Genomic DNA, 23,163 nt, shown 5'->3' on the forward strand with positions numbered 1-23,163 from the left:
GGATTGCCTGAGCCTGCGGGTTCAAGACCAGCCTGGGCAACTTGGCAAGACCTCATCTCTACAACAAATCGAAAATTATTTGGTATTATTTGGTAGCGCGCGCCTATAGTTCCAGCTACTTTGAAAGTTGAGGCGGAAGGATCACTGTGGCCTGTTAAGTCGATGCTGGGCTGGCTGTGAATGTGCCACTGCACTCCAGACTGGGCAATGAAGTGAGACTCTAACTAAGAAAGAAAGATGTTTCTGTTCCTTAGCCCCGTGATGGGGGAGACTTTTCATCAGCAGAACAGCATCACAAACAACAAGTCACTTGCACTCCATGCTTTCTGCGGTCTTGTCTATGGTGTGGGCCGCTTTATTCCGAGTCATTCCAGTCGCCTAGTTCCTGACTTGAGCGCCCTGGTCTGTCAGTTCTGCCCTCTGCCGTGTGGTTTAAAGATCTTGTGTTGGGGGGAAAGCCTGGCAGGCTGGTTTCCTCTTCTCCCGTGCCCTCCTTGTCGGGATGCTTCTCCCCTGGCTCTTCACCCTCAGCCCTCCCCAGGGCCGCTGTGACCTCTGCGGCCTGGCCGTGCTCAGTACTGGTGCTGCCGCCTCCTCTTCTCCCTGCAGACTCCAGCCTCCAAGCCCCTCATGTGCTCTGCGGCCCCTTCACCACCCAGGCCAATGGTGGCAGCGGGGAAGGATCCCTGGGACACGGCTTCCTCCACTCACAGGTCACAGAGGCCCAAGGCCTGTCGCTCCATGTGTTCTACTCATTCTGGGTTGCTCTGGGAAGGCAAGGGGCAGGGAGGGGACCCTCAGGCTGCCCCACTGCTCCCGGCCCCAGGGGTCGCAACACGCATCTCTCCATGGACACAGGGCTCACACCTGGTCCCAGTGAAATCCTCAACACTACAAGGAAGGGAGGTGTCCTAGTGTAGCATCAGTGGCTACAAGTGGCAGCTGGAGTGGAGCATCAGGGACACAGGTTAGTGAAGATGGCAGACTGCACACAAATGGCTTCAGAGCACGTTGCCGAGCTGAAAGTTGACATCACATTCGAGCAAACTTAGCACATTTTCTCTACAACTGTGTGAAAAATAAGAACGGTGATTTATTTTCAAATTGGAGCCTGGCTTATCTTGGGTTCTCAAGATGGTGTCTAAATGCTTTGTGCTTCTCTTTTGTTGATTCACTTCCTGCTTCTTTGTGTTTCCTTCTTCAAGGGCTGGAGGGTTGTTTACTTTGGCGGGCTTCCTATTTAAATGGAATCCAGCCAGGTTGGTGGCTCAGCCTATAATCCCAGCACTTTGGGAGGCCGAGGTGAGTGTATTGCCTGAGCCCAGGGGTTCGAGACCAGCCCGGGCAACTTGGTGAGACCTCTTCTCTACAATGAATCAAAAATTAGCCGGGCATGGTAGTGCATGCCTGTAGTTCTGGCTACTTGGAAGGCTGAGGCAGAAGGATCGCTGGAGCCCAGGCAAGTCGATGCTGGGTGGCTGTGAGTGTGCCACTACACTCAGCCTGGGCGACAGAGTGAGACTCCAACTCAAAAATAAAAAAAGTAAACTTTTGGTAGGATCCAATTAGAATGGCCATTCTGTACACCAATCAGCAAATAAGACACGCAAATGAAATGATTCTCTAAGACAATCAAGATATGTCACATAGGTGTCGGATGGGAGAGCCTGTAACTTCTGCAGTAATCCTCCAGTGAGGAATCAGGAGAGGGACCTGCATTTTAGGGATAAAAGTGCTGATTCTTCTTACTCTGGTGTGCTTGCCCATCAAAACATCCCATCTTGCAAGACTGTCATTAAAGTCTTGCTTCTGCTGCACTCCACATCTGTGTCCATCCTTTGATTTTGGACAGATGAGTTAGTTTCTCAGAGACTGGGATGGAGAACACAGTGCTGCCACAGCTGCCACAGCTCAGAATGACATCGATGACCCTGGCGTGGCAATGGGTGACGCTCTATAGATTCCTGGTAAAAGAAAGCTCATGAAGTTGAACCTGGATCAACCCACGGAAAGCAAGGACCCCTTTTTGGCAGCAGGAGGCGCCCCTGGTGGTTGAGAGGAACCACCTCCTTCTTTTTTGCTAACAAAACCCGTTTCTTTGTGTCCAACCCCAGGATATAAACCGCAGTTTGTCTAAACCCAGAACCTTTAACCAGATTTTCTTTTTTGATTTAGAGATGGGGTCTTGCTGTGGCCCAGGCCTGAGCGCCATTCCCAGGTGTGACTACGGCACAGTCAGCCGCAGCTCCTGGGCGCCAGCAAGCTTCTGGCCTAAGCCTCCTGAGGGGCAGGGACAACAGTTGTGTCCACCATGCTGGGCTCTGGCAGACCCCGATTTTACCAGCATCCCTTGCACCTAGTCCTGGTCTGTGATATATAAGCAAAAACCTGCCAGGCTGTTCCTGGGAAAGACATTCTTTTTTCAGATGCTCTGGTTTCTCTGAGCTTTAAGTTTCCTGTTGTATAAAATAAGTGACACGTGACTTACCTTGTAAGACCATGAAGATGAAATGAGATTATTCTCCTATCAAAGTGCTACGCAAATGCTGAATACAAAGCAAGTAAGTGCTAGTCTTATTGAAGCAACACAAAGTATTATGGGCACATATTGATTGGTCCAAGTGCTACGTGCTGGCAATGAGTTTAAGGGGTGCCATCACATAGAAAGAAATCTCCTTATCCAATCAAATCTTTCATTAAAAAGTAAAAGCTACTGCTGAATTGTGCCTCTTGGGAGGCACTTTGCTCAGTGATGCACTAACTAGCAAAGTGTTGAGGATCTAACCTCAGACCACACGTTCTCTGGGAGACCCAGAGCTGCTTCTGCCTGTGTGGCTGAGTTCTAGACGGGCTCTCGACCCATCCACACAGGCAGACAGGAGCTCTCAAGACTCTGCAGGCTGGAGGGGCTCTCTGAAGCCACTCAGCTGTGCCGCTCCAAGAGGGAAAGCGGCTTTGGACAGTGCGTCCCACATGGCGTTGCTAGCTTCCAGTAACCCCAGACAGACCACGGCTGCCGGCCCACAAGCTCGAGCTGGGCATCCGTTCTGGACTAGAAGTACACTCTCCTGCAGTAACTCGTCTCACAGGAATCCCATCTTGGGACCAACTCAATCAGTTTTCCACAGCATAATCTCCATCTAGTTAATAAATGGAGTAACAGCAAAGAATTTAGTTAAGCACAGGTGGTTAGAAACCTTAATTCTATCCCATCTTCCTTGTAGTTTCCACGAGTCACTCCTTTTCTTAAATTGCATTATTATTATTATTATTTTTTGGAGACAGGGCCTCGCTCTGTCACCCAGGCTGGAGTGCAGTGGCATGATCACTGCTCACCACACCTCGACTTCCAGGGCTCAGGTGGTCCCCCCATCTCAACCTCCTGAGTAGCTGGGACTACAGACATGTGCCACCATGCCTGGCTAATCTCTGTGGGTTTTTTTGGGAGAGACAAGGTCTTGTCAAGTTGCCCTGGCTGGTTTTGAACCTCTAGGCTCAAACAATCCTCCCAAAGTGCTGGGATTATAAAAAGTGTTGGCTGTGAGCCACCACACTGGGCCCTTCATTATGGGTCCTCAAGGCCTCGAATTTTCTCCTCAAAATATGGTGTTTAGCCCCAAATAAAAAATTCTATTGACCAAAACTTCTGGCAGGCCCACACTTGGGCTTCCCTCTAAGTCCCAGCAGCATCTAGTGTGAACCAACACCCCTGCCCTTGCTACCTGACCCCTTGACCAGCTTACCACAAGAACCCTGCCGACTCACCCCCAAGGTTTGCTCGGCAATCTTCCCCCACCTGACTGCAGCCTACCCCTCAGGTCTGTCTCCACTAGTCCTTGCTGGAGAGCTGCATCCACCTCCCACCCCGCACGCAGGGCCCAGGCAGGAGGCCTGACACCCCGTCCATGGCAAGTGTCATACATAAGTCCTAACAGTGCTGAATATAGAAAGAATGCTTACGACGGGAAATCAGTAACAGAAATGCAGGAACTGAAAGAATTTTGAGTCGTTTACCATCTTCTACTTTAAAGCAAATTCTAGTCACTCAAAGAGGGAGAAGACACTTCCCGTTTCAATGTGAGGAGGATCCGGACCAAAGCCCATGACAGGACTAAGCATGCAAGAGCTGTGACTGTGACCAATAAGGCTTCCTCCGTGAAAGCCGGTCATCCACGCTTCCCTAGACTGTGTATCCAAGGAAGCTGGAGAGGATGCCGGCTGTGACATCAAACGCACCAGAAGCACCCAGAGGGAGTCCAAAGCCAAACCCAAGCCTCCGAGCATCGGTGCTCTTGTTCAGCAGCTGAACCTGTGTAACACTTACTGTCAGGGTGGTTCTAAGGACTGAAAGAAAATACTGACCCCAAAGCAAGTGACACAACACACAGAGCAAGGTGTCAGTAAACACACTGTGTAACAAAGTGCACTCACAAAGGAAAACAAAACCTGCATGGAGCTTCACGAACCCTGTGTCGGCAGCTACACCAGCCCAGGAGCGGTTCCATGTCGGCCACCACTTACCCGTGTCTGCTGACGGTCAATGCAGCTCCAGGGAGTCACCCAGTCCAAGTAGCTCCCACAATCTGCCAGCCGCCCTACTGTATGTGTTTTTTTTCCTGTGACTGCCCTTTCTACAAATCTGAATAAAGTGCTTCTGTTCTCTCTGCCTTCTCCAGGAGAAGGTTTTCTAGTTTCTAGAAAAAAACAGGAGGTTTTCTAGTTTCTATAGTCTACTTCTTTCAGATCTTGGTATTTTAAATAAATTCTAATTGGAACAAAAAAGCTTTGTGTCCCTTTTAAAAGAATTTCAGAAATCACATGATCAAAGAATAAGCAGTTGACTTGCAAATTCATGGCTGCTGGTAAGGGGCTTCTGTAGTTTGGAAAAATATATTCTAAAAACTACCACTGTTTTTGTCATAACATTTATTTTAAAATTCCAAGTGATACTAAAAAAGGGCAAAAGCATTTAAAAATATAAATATATTAAAACAGAGTGTAAGTAAAAAGAAAAAAATCGAGAGGCATTGCCCTAGCTAGACCTTTGTGGAACACAAAACTGTAATCACCACTCTGCTGCACCTTACTATTAAATACAGATGGCACAGCCTTTCTAGAGCTTTAACAACTTGATTATCAATTGCTTTCAAAAGTAATTTATTTGGATTTTTCCATATCCTTTAATGAATTGCAAATATATTAACAGAAAAGACTCCCCCCCCCCCACAAGACTATACAATTTCTGAAGTCAGGAAAAGCAAAAAGAAGACACACAATTACATTGTTTCAATGCAAACAGAACACACACATCACACCCACACTTGCATTTTCCCAGGTTTTCACAAAGAAAACAGGTCACCATATTTCTCAGTGAAGACCCGTACTGTACTCTGGCTAATCAGAGACTTCCAAACTTTTTTCTTCAAAAAGAGCATTTTTAATAGACTAAATACTGGTTATCACTGAGTTTTTGTTTAAGGTACAACAGCAGCATGGTTCAAATGTTATTTGCAGTTCTTGGAAAAAATAAAAATTTTAAAGTAATGAAATACAGAAAAAGTAGGGACCACCTTTCATTATTTTGAGTACCATTGGTCTCTTGAAAAAATATTCCAATCTTCTAAAATCCCAGAGTTAAGAACCATTTCCAAGGGGAAAAATAAATACAACGCCACAACATAACGGTTGAACAAAAGTGTGTGCGTGCGTGTGTGTGTGTGTGTGTGTGTGTGTGTGTAACAGAAAAGGATGTCAACATACTAAGTAGTTTTAATTTCCTTCAGGGTGACTTCTGAAGTCTGAAGCAAACATTTTGTTTGACCAAAATGTACTCTTTTGGTTGTTTGATCCCCTTTCCATGCTAAGAGCAAAAAACAAAAAGAGCCAGAAGAGTTACTGGATGGGAAATAAGGCTCAGATGCCTACACGACTTTGGAAACAGGCAAGAGGGAAAGCGAGAGCAGGCCGGGCCTGGGCTAAAAGCGCCCTTACCAGCTGCTGCCATGGTGTGCCTTCCACACTGCCCTTTTATCCTTGGTCTCAACATCAGCACCAGAAACTCCCACCTCTGGCACAGGACGTGCACTCCTACTGTAAAAAGATAACTCATTACACCTCAGCAAATGACGTACTAGCTTAACTTCCTCCATGTTTTGTCACAGTGGACTCAGGGTTTTCTATGAAACTCTAGATTTGAGACTGTTATAAAGCACCTTATGATTTGCCAATTAAAAAAATAAAAGAATCTAAAATTAAATATTACAGAACTAATAGATAATAAAATTGAATATTTGTTAGAATTCAAGTGCTAGCTTCTGGGAATTTTTAGCAATATTCATATACTCCCAGCCTTTTCTTTATAAATTATTTTTCTAAATGGTAGCTTTCGGTAGGAAATTTTGTTAAAGACCTCTCTGGCACCCAATACCTAATCCAGACTCTGACTTGAATTAATTTATAATGGTAGCTGATCCATGTTCAAATGAGATGAACAGTAAATGATAGGAAATTACTGAGTTTATAGGCTAAACAATTTTTCACATCTTTTGTAACCCACATTTTCACAGCTTGACTAACAAATACAGGTAGCCAGTAGGTAAGTTTGTCCTTCATCAAATAATCCAAAATAATAACTGTAGGCCTGTCACTCATAAGAAACTATAAGTTGTTATATTTTGACACTGGCACTTAATAAAATGTTTAACAACTAAGTTTCTCTAAAAATTCCAATACATTACAATAAAGGAGATACACAATTTAAGACTGTTTAAATCTGTTACTGTGAAATTCCAATTTATATGCATAATTAGATCTTTAAATTTGCAGCCATTTTCCAAAGACACTAACCTATATTATGACAAACTCAGCAGAGAACTTGTCTCTCCTTCATAAGAATGTTTTTTTCCCCCAAGTTAAAAATTTCCAATATCCTAAACCCGATCACTCTTAGTAAGCGTTTTGGTGACTCATACTGCTGAAAATAATCTGAAGCAGAGAGTCAGAGAGAATGGCAATGACCTCAACCAAATGTAACTGTACATTCCTCCACTTTGCTGAAACACTCAGAAACGCCAAGGGGATACTTCTTGAACAAATATAGATTCAAGGTTACAGCACAATTCTGATTGTATTAAGGCTTTCACTACCATGATCTCTTACACTTGAGAGTCCTCATCCTGATTCTAAGGTGAACATCGATGATCTTAAGGGCAGAGTTTTGGCTTTTCAGGGGGGACCCACCCCAACATCTCGAATGCTACAGGGGACCCCACAGAGCTCAAAGAGAAGAGGCAACATGGTAAGGACCAGTTTTAAAGTCTGCAATACCAAGACAACAATGATCAATACTTTGAAACAAGATGAATAAATTAAAATTCTTGGTGAGACATGAAAGCGTTCTTGCCAAGAACAAGCGTACACTGCATGGAGGGATATCTGATTCCTAGACACGAGTCCCAGTGTGCCCATAATGTCTGTTTACAGACACTGCAAGTTAAGGTAACGTACATTCCTTGGCAACCACTGTTACAGGCAATGTCTTTATTGTTCCGTCTGGCACTTGCTACCCCATTCTTGAAGAGCCTAGAAATGAAGGCCAGTCACTCTGTTACTCAGGAACAGAAGCAAATAAAAACACAGTTTTGGAAAACGACCAAGAAATTCTGGTTCATCACTACTTTCCACAGCTAACAGTTCCTCCAAGAGAAAACAACTCTTCCTTCCATGATAGTTTTCCAATAAAGGGAGATTAAAGAAAAAAAAAAAAAGAAAAGAAAGCTCCCCCCACCCCTATATTGTCATTCGTACTGGTGAAAGAGCCAGTCTTGTTAGCAGCTCAATATTGCACTGCCTTTCATTCTGGGTACAGTCAGGGTCCAATGAAAGTGGCACACACATGGCATAAGGGATGGATGGTGACACTGCCGGCTCCAGACTGACGACGCGGGACATGGAGGGACAAGAGACGTCAGCACTAGTCACACATCCAGTCGCAAAAGCCTCGCTTCTGAGAGTTAAAACTCATCGCTTTCAGCTGCATGAAGCTGTGTGTCGTCTGCATCCGTCATGCTGCTCTCCTGGGATTCATCTGTTCCCACTTTAAAAATCAAGCAAACATCCACAGTAAGGAGTGTTGGTTCACAAAAACAGGCGAGGAGAACTGTGTTACATTCAGAGGCAAAACCCTAAACAAAGGCCTTTACAGAGCCTGGATCCTTTAGTAAAATGCAATTAAAGTTCCTTATTTTATAACAGGTCTGAGAAAATTCATTTACTGCATTTATCTTTAAGGTTTTAATGAACCACACGGCCTCTCCCAGCACTCCGTACTCCCTCCTTGAGATCTGGAACTGGCTAGTTCTCCACGACATAAGAGACTGATATGTCCCCAGCCCCCCACCACTGAGACTACTTGCCTGCTGGTCCACGAAATACAAAATACAGCTGTAAGTATAAAAAGGCTTGTTGGGATAACAGGAATTATAACTTTTTTTTTCCTTTTTTGAGTTGGAGTCTCACTCTGTCACCCAGACTAGAGTGCAGTGGCCGCTCCCGGCCACCACAGCCTCGACCTACTGGGCTCCAGCGATCCTTCTGCCTCAGCCTTCCAAGTAGCTGGAATTACAGGCTCACGCTACCACGCCCGGCTGATTTTTTTATTTATTGTAGAGATGAGGTCTCGCTGCCCAGGCGGGTCTTGAACCCGCGGGCTCAGGCAATCCACTCACCTCAGCCTCCCAAAGGCGTGGGATTACAGGCTGAGCCACCAAGCCCGGCTAGGAATTATAATTTTAATTAAAGTCTTTCACCAAATTTTCTGGAACAAAGACATCGAACCAGAATTCATCTTATCAGAAATGTCACCTGTCTCCTATCATATGGTGCTGATATAGTAAGCCTTTGTTCTCACTTTGTTTTTTGGGTTTTTTTTGAGTTGGAGTATCACTCTGTTGCCCAGACTGGAGTGCAGTAGCTGCTCCCAGCCATTGCAGTCTCGACCTGCTGGGCTCCGGCAATCCTTCCACCTCAGCCTTCCAAGTAGCCGGAACTACAGGCGCGCGCTACCAGACCCGGCTTATTTTTTAATTTATTGTAGAGTTGAGGTCTTGCTAAGTTGCCCAGGCAGGTCTCAAACCCACGGGCTCAGGCAATCCACTCACCTCAGCCTCCCAAAGCGCGGGATTACAGGCTGAGCCATAGAGCCCGGCGGTTCCCACTTTCTTATCTGAAGGCACACTCAGTGCAGGGATGGAGCATTCAATGTCTCCGCTATAATTCTCTCTCCCCCTTCCTTTCCTTCCTAAACCCTACATTTAGATTTATTAGGCAACTATTTGGATGTTAGATTTGCAGGAGCTACAGAGAACCTGAATAGCCACTACTACAGGTCAGTCAATACTTTGCTCTTTATTATTTTTTGTAGAGATGAGGTCTTGCTATGTTGCCTAGGTTAGTCTTGAACTCCTGGCCTCAGTGACCCTCCTGCCTTGGTCTCCCAAAGTGCTGGGACTGCAGACCTGAGTCACTGTCCCCAGTCATCATTTGTCAGTACTTTAAAACATGCACAGTTATTACTCATTCACGTAGCCACTAGAATGTTTTCAACATATACTATCAACTTCATTTCCCTACTACATTCTTACCTGCTTCAGAGTAGATAAGGAGATACTGGTTACATGTTCGAACATAAATTGAGGCCCAGGTAAAAATCAGCAATGAATTTATCAAAGTCATACAGCAAACTAGATCCAGAACTGAGACGAGTTACCTGGCTTCACAAGCATTTTGTTATCACATCACCCTGCTCAGTTTCCCTAAAATTCCATTTGGTATAAAGAGTTAAACCTCACAGTTACAAAAATGAACAAAAGAACAGCCAACAGATCCTTCAGTAGCTTTCTGAGTACTCAGAATCGTATGTGTGATACTTATGAATCTGAATACTTGGAATCATATTATAGTAAGTGATACTTACTAATCTGCTCCTCCTGGGTTATTGGCTCCTCATCATCAGGAAGATAGCGCTTATCGATTGCCTCTTTGATCTGGTTATTGGCTCCTTTTGGATCTAGATCCATAGCCCAAGAAAAATTCATCAGGGCGAGGTGCGTTTGCCCTAACTTCTTGTAAACCTGAAAATAAACAGCAGCACTACATTTTTCATTAAGTTGTGAGCTTCAACTACAAAGCCCTAAACACTTATAATTTAAACCAGGCCCTTGATTTATGTGCCCCACACCCACTCTGACAGGTAGGTCATTTTCACCCTACAGATGAACTCTTGCCAGTTTCTGAGTTTGGACATTGTTGCTAACATGCTTAGACACTGTTTTCAGAATCCCTTGCCTCTTTTCAGGTAGTGAGTTTCCAATCAGTCTCACTCGAACAATGGTAATGGAAATAAATGGACTACAAGCTGCTTAATTAACATTCATTTGCAGTGATTTGTTTTGAGTCAGTCTCACTATGTCACCCGGGCTGGAGTACAGTGGCACACTCAGGGCTCACCATAGCCTTGACCTCCTGGGTTCAGGTGATCCTTTTGCCTCAGCCTCCCAAAGTGCTGGGATGACAAGCGTGAGCCACCATGCCCAGCTACAGTGATTTTAAATGGAGCACTATCAACTCTTAATACCTGTCCATGGTTTCAAGATACCTTAGCCAACTGGCATCCAAGGTCCAGTTTGTAAAGGACTGACTAGTGGTCTTGGCAATCTTTGAAACTATTTCCTCTAATCAAGACAACACAGTGCCATTAGTGTTCTTCTGCTGGGAGATTTCTAAGTAGTTAATTGGAAATCGGAAGCTAAGGGCTTTCCACAGAGTAGTCTCAGGAACTCGGTATAGGCCTCCGACTGCAGGTACCAGTGTACTTCCTTTTTTTTTTTTTTTGAGTTGGAGTCTCACTCTGTCGCCCAGGTTGGAGTGCAGTAGCATGCTCACAGCCACCCCAGCGTCAACCTGCTGGGCTCAGGTGATCACTCTGCCTCAGCCTTCCAAGTAGCTGGAACTATAGGCATGCGCTACCACACCCGGCTAATTTTTTGAGTTTATTGTAGAGAAGAGGTCTTGCCAAGTTGCCTGGGCTGGTCTCAAACCTGCGGGCTCAGGCAATCCACTTGCCTCGGCCTCCCAGAGTGTTGGGATTATAGGCTGAGCCACCGAGCCCAGTCTCAGTGTACTTCTAATGCCATCACAAGGGGAGGACAGGACATGTGTGCTCTCGCTCCTTCATTAGGATAGCACCTTCCTAGATGTGAGAACTAAAACCACCATTCCCAGAGTTCTCAGTTTAAGCCAGAGCTCTAGGTGAATCTGCTTAATAGATGCTATTCGAATAAGCCTTACATTTATTCTTAGAAAATATAAAAGTTAGAATTTGCTAAGGAAGTCACAGTGTAAGACCCAGCCCCAGTCTTTACCTTTCCTATTAAGAAGTAAACGAGAGATTCTTTGGGAACAATTTGTTTCAATTCTTCAAGTTCTTGTAAAGCAGACTGAAAAAGGCACAAAAAAAAAATCCAACCTTAGAGTAGCAAAATTTTACAAAATTTTGACTATGCAAGTGTTTTTATTTATTTCCCAAATCATCTAACAAAAGCCAACTACATCTTAAAATACTTCCTTATTGCACCAGTTCCTGTTGTGAAAATGAAATGAAAAATACTTTAAAAACCTTAAGAACTAAGAAATGGCAGGCATTTACCAGAGAACACTGAAAACACAGACACACACACACACACACACACACCCTCTCTGTGAAATGTGCAGGTGTTGACAACCCTTGCTTCTGTCACCATTTTATTTAACATATCCACCACCACATCATGTGGTGTGTGGATGTGTGTGCAAGCGCCTTGAAACTGAGCCACACCTGGCTGCACCTACTCCCTGATGCAGACACCAAGCTTTGGACACCAACCTGTCAGATTTTAACTAAGAAGTGAAGTATAACCCTCCAACCTGAGTTCAACTGTCTAGTCATCTTCCGATCACTGCTAAAGGACTGGCAGATTAGGGAGAAATGCAAGAGAAAGAACTAGACTTACAGGTAAAGGAGAGATACCATCATTAAAAATAAAACTGGCTCCCAAACTAGATGCTGTCCCGATTTTCACCCAGTTCATGGACATGGAAAAGAATCATCTGATGTCACATAAAGTCAGCATGAGTGACGTGGAGCATAGTTCAGCGTTACCCATGACGACAGAAGTGCATGTGGCCATGGACTCCACAGCCCACACCACCAAAGTGTCCCAGGACTCCACAGCCCACACCATAAAAGTGTCCCAGTGATAGATTCATCCTCCTGAGAACACTTGGCCCAACATGACCATTGTTACTGTGAAACACTCAAAGCAGTAAAGGCATCTAATCACAGCCTCACCACTGATCATCCATCCTCCATGGAGTAACAGGTCTGCAGGTGCTCAACTGAGTGTAAAAGAAAAAAAGCGAAACCGAGATGCATGGCACCATGCCTCCTGTGCCAACACACATGGAACCCCACGCAGTCCAGCGATGTGGGTGTGAGCATACCTCACAAGGCGATTCCCGTGAGCACATGCACTGCCCTTTCTTTCCTGGCAGACCATATTACATATGTGAATGTAAGCAGGGTGGGGTGGTCCGCCCTCAGGACGGGGTGGGGCAGGAGGCATCCATGTCTCACACAGTGGCTTCTGCTGTATCTTGACTTCTCTAACCTCACCAAGTTTACACTTCATTTCCTTTGAATGCCCACAGAAGCCATCTGTTTTCTGTGTTCTCCTCTATACCTCTTCGTAGTAAAAGAAAAGCCAGTATAAGTTAGGTAAAAAAAAAAGACAAACACACAATCTAGGGACTCCCCATCTCGAGGTTGGGCTCTACTCACACCCCGAGTCTCCCACTATGGAGGCTGCACATCCAGGTGCCTGGGTGGGGCATGGACATCCCCAACAGGCCATGGTGCTGCGACTGCATTGTTCTGCTGTTCTGCTTTATTAGACGCAATGGAAAATAGACAAACACTGAGGACACCACATGAGGGAGCATGTTCTGAGCTGTTAATGGTGCTCCTCCCTGGAGGGTAAGCTTTTGAGGCACACTCAACTTTTATTCTCTACATTCTTATCTTATTTAAATTTTTTGTAAAAAACATTTTTCTTTCATTAAAAAAGTCAAAAGATAAAAAGAGCAAAAGCAGTGACCACAGATGGTAGCTAGTGAAGGTATCAGGATCATGAATTTATGTAGCCTGAGGGAACTTCTTTATTTGGTATAAAACTTTGGTTTAGTTTTAGTTTTGTTTAGTTTTTTTTTTTTTTTTGAGTTGGAGTCTCACTTGGTCGCCCAGACTGGAGTGCAGTGGCTGCTCCCGGCCACTGCAGCCTCGACCTGCTGGGCTCCGGCGATCCTTCCGCCTCAGCCTTCCAAGTAGCCGGAATTACAGGCATGCGCTTCCATGCCCAGCTGATTTTTTTTTTTGATTTATTGTAGAGATGAGGTCTTGCCAAGTTGCCCAGGTGGGTCTCGAACCCGCAGGCTCAGGCAATCCACTCACCTCAACCTCCCAAAGGCACGGGATTACAGCTTAGTTGAGGCACCAAGCCCAGCTTAGTTTTGTTTTTTTGAGTCAGGGTCTCTGTCGCCCAGGCTGAAGTGAAGTGGCATGATCATGGCTCATATCAGCCTTGATCTCCTCGGCCTAGGTCAACCTTCCACCTCAGACTTCTGAGTAGCTGCAACTATAGGTGTGTGCCAGCATGCCTGGCTAATTTTTGTATTTTTGTAGAGACAAGGTCTTGCTACGTGGCACAGGTTAGTCTTGAACTCCTGGGCTCAAGCAATTCTCCTGCCCTGGCCTCCCAAAGTGCTGGGATTACAAGCATGAGCCATTGCATCCAGCCACTTTAAAGAAATGTTCATCAGACCTTGTCCACAAAAAAACAAAAATGAGTTGGGTGTGGTGACATTCACCTGTAGTCCCAGCTACACATTGGGAGGCTAACGCAGGAGGATGCTCTTTGGAGGCTGCAATGAGCTGTGTTAGTGTCTCTGTACTCCAGCCTGGCCAATAGAGTGAGACCCTGATTCAAAAAAAAAAAGAGAGAGAGAGCAATGTGGGTTAGGTGATACAGCCCAGTCCTCCTCTGCGGCTGCAACATGCACACTGCAGGCGGATGTGTCCTGCGACTGCTCGTTGCAGCTGCCATCAAAACTCCATGCAGCCATCACACCTCTTCCTAGCCTCGACGTCTAATTTAAGACTCACTGAGAAGCAGTGTCTAACACACACCCCAGGTCTGGCTTCTGCCTTAAAAGTCAAGGGTTCAGTGATTGGATGTCAGTGAGCATACTAAGTGAGGTAATGGCTAGCAGTGCTTCAGTCTCAGAGAGGTCGCAGCAACCTTTTATGGCACTTATCTCCATTCTGGAGCCAGAACATCTCAGAAACTTAGTAGCCAAACCCCGAGCTCAGCTCCCAAAGGGGCTACAGCTGTAGGTCACAGCCCAGATAACCGACCCGGTTAGAGCTCGGGCTCCTTGAAGCAAGGGGGCTGATGTACACAGCACACCCAGGTAGGTGTGTTGGCATTAAACAGCTTCGAGAATAACAAACGCTGAATCCATTCAACTTAAGAAATTGACTATGTACATATATAAAAAAGTACAATAGAGCAAAAACAGAACAGCAAATACTGAATTACAATTATAGTATCTCAAAGAGTGTAACAAGTTGAAAAGTGTTTATTGTATTTAATTTCTTAAATTTTAATTTTAACTCGTTTTAATTGTGTGGAGATGGGTCTCGCTATGCTGTTCAGGCTCATCTCCAACTTCTGGCTTCAAGCAATCCTCTCGCTTGGGCCTGCCAAAGTGTTGAGGTTACAGGCATGAACTACCATGTCCAGCCTAAAAGAAAGTTTTGTTTGTTTGCTTGTTTTGAGTTGGAGTCTCACTCTAACCCAGGCTGGAGGGCACTACCACAGCCTCGACCTGCTGGACTCAGGGAATCCTTCCACCTCAGCCTTCCAAGTAGCTGGAACTACAGGCATGTGCTACCACGCCCTGCTAATTTTTTGATTTATTGTAGAGATGAGGTCTCGCCGAGTTGCCCAAGCAGGTCTCAAACTCACGGGCTCAGGCAATCCACTCACCTCAGCCTCCCAAAGCATGGGATTACAGGCTGAGCTACCAAGCCTGGCTCAGACAGATGATTTTAACAGTAACATGCTCATTGAGGGTTGTGAAGAATAAATGACATAATGTGCCGTGAAGTGCTGAGCACAATGCCTGGAAAGCACTCAGCAAAAACCCATTGGCTCCTCACTGCCCAAGGTCCGCCTTCGGAGTTTTCCTGAGCTGCTCTTTCTCCCTGAAGGGCCCACAGCAGCTGCAATCCTTCCAGTTAACTACTTAACTGCTCTCTCCACCTCTACAGGGTTTATAAGCTTCCTAAGCCCAAAGGGCAGTCTGCTTCCTGTTCATCACACCTTCCTCAAGCTCCCTCTCCCTGTGCTTATTTCTCATGCCTGGCTAATTTTTTTTGATTTATTGTAGAGAAGAGGTCTTGCCAAGTTGCCCAGGCTGGTCTTGAACCGGTGGGCTCAGGCAGTCCTCTCACCTCGGCCTCCCAAAGTGCTGGGATTATAGGCATGAGTCACTGCATCCGGCCTAAAGAAGGTTTTTTAAGATGACATAAACAGTAGGACTAGAAATCCAGTTTTTCATAAAGAAAATAGAGTAAAACTAAAAGAATTACTGAATAAATGACAAAGAATAAAGTATATATTTAATTCTTTCTTACACCTTCATTAGTCTTTTAAAAAGTTATCACTGTTTTGGTATTTTTTTTCTTTCTTTCTTTCTTTTTTTGAGTTGGAGTCTCAAGCTGTCGCCCAGACTGGAATGCAGTGGCCGCTCCCGGCCACCACAGCCTTGACATGCTGGGCTCCGGCGATCCTTCTGCTTCAGTCTTCCAAGTAGCTGGAACTACAGGTGCGCACTACCACACCCGGCTAATTTTTGGGTTTATTGTAGAGATGAGGTCTCATCAAGTAGCCCAGATGGGTCTTGAACCTGCCGGCTCAGACAATTCACTCACTTCAGCTTCCCAAGGCGTGGGATGACAGGCTGAGCCACCGAGCCCGGCTTGGTATTTTTCAATTTCAGCAAGTTTCAATGTGTACTAGAAGACTAGATTTCTAGGGATAGAGTCTACTAAAATGGATTATTTGGCCCAGGTTTTTCTGAGTACTTAAACTTGGGGTAATTTTTTTTAAAAATCAAGTTTCTACTCTTTTTAGTAAGAGCCTGAATTTGTTACAAAAGATACTTGACCATTAAGTCAAAATTTTGGATTCAGTTTATGATTGGAGAGTAACAAAAATCCCACATCTCCTTTTTCTTCTCCGTTTTTCTTATCTTCTTTCCTTAATACTTTTCCAGGCCAAGGATATGTTAACTTGACAGAGGGAGAAGTAAAGAGAGAGACAGATAGGACTAGACTTCATCCCCTTGTTAGAAGCACTCATGACTCCCTTCCCCTTTGTGAACTTAATTCATATTATTTGTGATTATTTGGTTAATATCTGTTTTCTCTAGAGGGGTAAACTAGACGGTAAGCTCCTCAAAGGCAGGAAACATGACTGCCTTACTTGTCACTATCCCTAATGCCTGATACACAGTAGCTACTCAGAATTTGTTGACTAATGCACATACATTCACTTACCATCTGTTCACTGATTTTGGTCCTAAGAGGAGAGCTTAGGTCTTACCTTTTTTTTTTTTTTGAGTTGGAGTCTCACTCCGTAACCCAGACTGGAGTGCAGTGGCACACTCGTAGCTACACCAGCGTCGACCTGATGGGCCTCAGGTGATCCTTCCACCTCAGTCTTCCAAGTAGCCAGAACTACAGGTGTGTGTACCACGCACGGCTAATTTTTTTTTATTTATTGTAGAGAGACGAGGTCTCACCAAATTGCTCAGACTGGTCTCGAATCCCTGGACTCAGGCAATTCTCTCGCCTCAGCCTCCCAAAGTGCTGGGAGTACAGGCTTGAGCCACTGTGCCCGGTCAGGCCTTATCTTTAAGAGAACTCCATGATAAAAACAACAGCCTTTCTATATAAGGCAGTTATATCCCTTCTTGACAGTATAAGTGTTTATCCAAAAAACCCAGAGTTATCTTTTGGAGGGCAGGCCCCTTGCAGTCCAGGCTTCCCCTGCTACGTGAGTGTTCTAGGAAGTCATCGGCATCCATGGACCAGATAGTGTTGCTGTGAAGGGCTGCGTTCAGCTTCAATTAATTTTGGGGGGAGATTCTTTCAACGCATTTGCCCATTTCATGATGTGTGATTTATGAGCACACCTGCCCACGAAGTACTGAGTGTTCAGCAGTTTTTGACCAAGACGGTATGACTCCTGTGCCCACCCTCCTATTCACCTGATGGAAAAAAGTCCTCAAAGGGAAACGAAAGATGACAGAAACATAAAAGGTATCGAAATGGATGAGTTCAAAAACTGTTTTGAGTAGTGGAAAAAGCACCTCGACAGGTATATGCCATCAAACAGAAAGTACTCTGAAGGTGACTGAAGTTTAAATGTGTAAGAATAAATACACAATTTTTATAAATACCTTCTGGGTTTTTTGGGTCCCCCCTCGTATATCCCCTCTTTACAAGGATGACCATGTATTCCTAAATATTCACACGCCCATCCTTCCTATGAGTACTTTATGAGGAAGTAAAACAACAACAAAGAAATTAACACCATTAAAAACAGGGAAATTGAACTGTCTCAGACTAAAGTTAAAGTATAAATAACTTTTAGTTTATTAAAATAAGGGACAACCTAAGCAATACAATATATAATTAAGATATGCAGCTTACCTTATATTTTTCATTTGCGAATAAAACTGAGGCTCTGTGAAATTTGCATAGAGGGTTCTTGGGATCAATCACGATGGCTTTGTTTAGGGTATCCAAAGCCTTCTCAGATTTCTTCAGGGCATGCTGAACCTATAGGAGAAAAAATCATGCTGATGCTTCCTCTTGGTGTTTGTAAATAAAGGTGAGAGCCAGTGGGGCTCAAAACCACAACCAGATGGCTGGATTGTTCAATGGGTTAAGGGGACTTAGTATTGATTAATGATTAATAAATTATCTTGAAAATCTCTTCCATTTCTAGTTCAACTGCTTCACTTTAAAGATGAAAATACTGAAGCCCAGGGATCTTAAATAATTTGCTCTGGGAAAAACCTAGGTTCTCTGGCTCCTAATCCACCATGATGTGTCCATAATAACCATCAAGATTCTATTTTTAGAGCAGATATTTGGTTACCTTTGTTCTAAGAGACAAGTAAAACCTTAGTTTTTCCTTCACAAGAAAAATTTATACTATTTAGACAGACAATACATTTTAACAGATTTTTAGTGAGCCCCCTACCTACAAACCCTCAAGTTGCGAACTTTAATGATGCACAAGGGCTTTTTAAATGTATTCTTTCTCTCCACCAGGTGGCAGTATAGCCTGTTAAATACATACAGTACTATACTGATTGTGTTAGTTGGATACCTAGGCTAACTTTGTTGAACTTAAAATGAATTGGACTTACAAACACTCAGAACAGAACTTGTTTGCTGGGAATTTCTTGTATTATGATCTTCCAAATATTAAACTTTGTAAAACTGTGTTCAATCAAAGAACACAGTTTACCGACCAAGTTTCACTCAGAACAATTATATTTTCACCTATTTTAGAAATATTTATTTATTTGAGTCAGAATCTCACTCCACTGCCCAGGCTGGAGTGCAGTGGCACGCTCATGGTCAACCCAGTGTCAACCCACTGGGTTCAGGTGATCCTTCCATCTCAGCTTTCCAAGTAGCTGGAACTACAGGCGCACGCGCCCACTCCTGGCTAATTTTTTGATTTATTGTAGAGACGAGGTCTTGCCAATTTGCCCAGGCTGGTCTCAAACCTACGGGTTCAGGCAATCCCCTCACTTCGGTCTCCCAAGGTGCTGAATTACAGGCTTGAGCCACCATGCCAGGCCTAAAAATTTATTTTAAAAATCACTTTCCTGCTTCATATAATTGAAAATCATTGCTCTCTAATACTGAGAAGTAAATAACTTAAGGTATTTTATATAACTTAAAATTTTAAAGATTAAAAAAGTACCAAGCGTTCCTATTCATTCAAGTATTCATATTTTGCTATGTTCTTCTTAGATGAATTATATATTAAAAAATCCAGTGGGGCAAATGGTTTGGCCATAGAACTTTAACAAATATCACTATCACAAGAATTTGAGAGCAGGTACTGCTAACATCAGGTTGCTAAACTCATCTATGCGATGATCTTTGCAGAAGGTTATTATCATATGTGGCCAAATATTCTATCCACAGGACTGAGACCCTAAATACTGGTTACCTAAGAGAAAAACATACTCTCTTGCCTTAAAACCTTTTCCAATAAACCATTCATAACTTTAAAATCTGTTCCACAATAGCTTTAGAAAAATGCCTACTTTTTTTTTGCATAGTAGCTAACTATAAAAAGTAACCAAGCCAACTTTTAAGAAAATTATCATGATCAATTTCAGTGGTTGATAAATAACTAGAATTCTTCCTCCCCCACAAAAATGACACTCCAGGTTGGGCTCAGTGGCTCAGCCTGTAACCTCAGCACTTTGGGAGGCAGAGGTGAGTGAACTGCCTGAGCCCGCAGATTTGAGACCCACCCGGGCAACTTGGCGAGACCTCGTCTCTACAATAAATAAAAGATCAGCTGGGTGTGGTAGCGCGCGCCTATGGCTCTGGCTACTTGGAAGGCTGAGGCGGAAGGATCGCTGGAGCCCAGCAGGTCGAGCTGAGGTAGCTGTGAGTGTGCCACTGCACTCCAGTCTGGGCGACAGAGTGAGACTCCAACTCAAAAAAAAAAGACATTCCAAACTAACATAATATGCCAGTTCTCACAAGAGCCTAAGAAAAAAAAGAAGAGACAGGGAAGGAGCAGAGGGAGAAGGAGGGAGGGAAGGTGAGAATAAAAACCTGAGGCACCATGCTTATAAAAAAACTAATAAATGAGATTTTAAAAAGCAAACAAACATACACATATATTTCTCTTATAAAGTACAACTTATTATCAGATATGCTAAAAATACAAAAATGATAATCCACATGGCCTTATAAAAATTTTAATTAGTTGTGATGTATCTGTGTCACTGAGAAGCTTAAGTACAGGAAGCCACTTGCCTTAAAATATTACTTATTTAATTTAGGGGCTAAATATTAACATACGAAAAAATGCTTTCAAAAATATAAAATATGTCATCTGAGTCACATCAATCCTATCAGCCACGCAAGGTGTCATTCATAGACCAGAAGTTCAAAGAAATTAAGTGACCTTCCCAAAAGATAAGAGCATGTCCATCATACTCCCTTACGCCAAGCCAAAAAGGTTGAAAAAGACTTCAGGATACTGTTTCAACAACAAGGGTAAAAGCCCCAATTTCCATCACAGCAATTAAGTCAACAGCAAGCATATCACAAGAGGGAGACTAATAGAGTAATAATATTTAGGAAGCTACTTACTACTCCAATGTGGCAAAGTAAAACTGAACTCTGAGGGTTGATATCAAGTGCTTTCTGGAAATGCATTTCCGCAAGGCTGAATTTTTCTTGCTTGTAATAAATCATTCCTAAACCATACCTGTATGTTATAAAAGTATAATTTTAGGGATATAAACTTTTGGTTGCTAGTAAAAGGGTAAGTATGAAATCTGGCATTTTACAATAAGTAGAAAAATGGTGATATTCTTAGAGAGAAGGAAAACAGCATCAGTCATGATAAAATCATTAAAACATTTTACAAGAGCCACTTTTATAAGTAAAAACAACAAATCAGATCAATCAAACGAAACTATGATAATGGGGAAATAAGAAATCACATCCTTGACTTCATGGCTTCAATCTAGATCTAATAGCTCATTTTTACCCAGTGGTTATTATGTGTGTAGCTAGAACTTTGCTAAATCATTTAATCCCAGAAGAATCAAGGCTACAGGTTTTCAAATCAGAAAACTGAAGCTTAGAGAAGTGAAATAACTCCCTTAGAGCTACTCAGCTAATAAGGATTCCGGCCAGGTCCTTCCTTTGTGACTCAGCCTGAGCTCCTAACATACAATCTCCATGTTCTTTGTCTAATGCATATATAACATATAGCACTAGGCTGGGCGTGGTGGCACAAACCTGTAATCCCAGCACTTTGGGAAGCCAGGTAAGAAGACTGCCTAAACCCAGGGGTTCAAGACTAGCCTGGGCAACTTGGCGACACCTCGTCTCTCCAACAAATAAAAAAATTAGCCAGATGTGGTAGCACGTGCCTGTAGTCCCAGCTACCTGGAAGGCTGGGGTGGAAGGATCACCTGAGCCCAGCAGGTTGAGGTTGAGGTGGCCATGAGCATGCCAACTGCACTCCAGCCTGGGCGACAAAGCGAGACTCCAATTCAAAAATAAAAAATAAAAAAAATACAGCACTAGAATGACAGCACACCATGCTCGACTTCCCTTCCCTCTGTCTACTATTCTCCAAGGGTGCTCCAATGCTTGCAGACCTCAGGATGGTAATCTGTAAAGGCTGTGTCACAGTGCATTAGGCTGCTATACAGGCATTCCTCTTGCATTTTCAAAATGTCAAGTGAACACAGTGTGGAGGGTTTACTTTACAGACCTCTCTTGGTCATCACTAGATATTGATGATAAATACCAAAAGAAGTAGGAAAACCACATCATATCTGCTTTATGTGAGTGACTTTATTTATCATTATAATAGTGTTACGGAGAAAGCCATAAAACATTGTGACAATGACAGTGAAGGAGGTAATAATAGAAAGGTTATTTACTTTGGAGTCAGAATAAGAAATCTGCTCAGTGTTTAGTTAGTTACCTAAACACCTCAGTATTTAAGTTCCTTCCAGTAAAATCTTGCCAGTCTGAACAATCCTCCTTTCAACACAATTTCTGATACTGTAATTTTTTAAAGACTGCAACTACTGCAAATCAGCAGACACTATGTATTTAAAAAGTGACATAGTGCCGGGCTCAGTGGCTCAGCCTGTAATCCCGCGCCTTTGGAAGGCTGACGTGAGTGGATTGCCTGAGCCCGCGGGTTCGAGACCCACCTGGGCAGCGAGACCTCATCTCTACAATAAATCAAAAAATCAGCCAGGCGTGGGAACGTGCGCCTGTAGTTCCAGCTACTTGGAAGGCCGAGGTGGAAGGATCACTGGAGCCCAGCAGGTCGAGGCTGCGGTGGCCGGGAGTAGCTACTGCACTCCAGTCTGGGCGACAGAGTGAGACTCCAACTCAAAAAAAAAAAAAAGTGACATAAGCCCTATTAAGAACCAAGTTCTTTTTTTGTTTTTTAGATTTGAAAGAAAATTAGAGAGAGAAAGAGGTGATTCACCTCTCCAAAGTAGGGAAGGGGGCCAAAGCTTAAGAAAATATGGCCTGGCCATAGCTTAGCAAGGCAATGGCCAAGAACGGAGTTCTTAAACTTACATCTACCTGGAGAGAAGGCAGTGTTGGCAAGCTTGACTGTTTCATGTCCACAAAAGCTAGCATTTCTTTATTGTTAATATATTTTTTAGCTTTTTTCTTTTTCTTTCAATCACTTTAGGGGGTACAGATTGTTGTTGGTTATACGGCCGCACTGTATAACAGCAAAGAAGTCTGGGCTGTAAGTGTGCTCCCCCCCCCACCTGCACACACAGTACTCAGAGGAGACTTTTCAGCCGCCCAACCTCCTCCCCTAACCCGGAGTCTCCAAAACCCATTATAGCATCCTTTATGCAAAAGCTAGCTTTTTTTTTTTTTTTTGGCCATCTTTCAGGCAATGTAACTACTACTTAGAAATGAGATACAGTCTCATTAAAAATCATATACATACAAATAAAAAAATGTATTAGTAATTTAATGCTTCAGATTTAGTGACAATAGAATGATAAAACTCAACTATCATAATTAAAACAAGAGATACTATGCAAAAAAGCTAGATTTCAGAATTATATTTCTTCTTGAGATTTAAACTATTAAGTCATTCCAGAAAAGTACGATAAATGTCAGCAGTCAATATGATGTTGAGGCAGAAACAGGAACAGACTTTTCCGTATCTTATT

General features: G+C 43.6%; 1 protein-coding gene across 2 annotated transcripts in view; it reads right to left on the reverse strand.

Moving 5' to 3' along the window:
* Nucleotides 1-7,528: 7,528 nt before the first annotated feature.
* Nucleotides 7,529-23,163, reverse strand: part of CDC27 (cell division cycle 27) — a 51,440-nt gene continuing 35,805 nt past the window's right edge. Inside the window, exons 14-18 of one of the 2 annotated variants that reach the window (XM_021709350.1) lie at nucleotides 20,579-20,696; nucleotides 17,873-18,001; nucleotides 11,421-11,495; nucleotides 9,974-10,130; nucleotides 7,529-8,095 (exon numbers count right to left, since the gene is read on the reverse strand). In XM_021709350.1, coding sequence (XP_021565025.1) covers nucleotides 8,013-8,095; nucleotides 9,974-10,130; nucleotides 11,421-11,495; nucleotides 17,873-18,001; nucleotides 20,579-20,696 — 562 coding nt within the window. In that variant the 3' untranslated portion in view covers nucleotides 7,529-8,012. The remainder of the gene's footprint in view (nucleotides 8,096-9,973; nucleotides 10,131-11,420; nucleotides 11,496-17,872; nucleotides 18,002-20,578; nucleotides 20,697-23,163) is intronic. The other variant, XM_008051502.2, reaches the window with a different exon arrangement.

The sequence above is a fragment of the Carlito syrichta genome, unplaced genomic scaffold (genome assembly GCF_000164805.1).
Source record: "Carlito syrichta isolate Samal-C Ts95f unplaced genomic scaffold, Tarsius_syrichta-2.0.1 Scaffold179606, whole genome shotgun sequence".
Classification (NCBI taxonomy): Eukaryota; Metazoa; Chordata; class Mammalia; order Primates; family Tarsiidae; genus Carlito; species Carlito syrichta.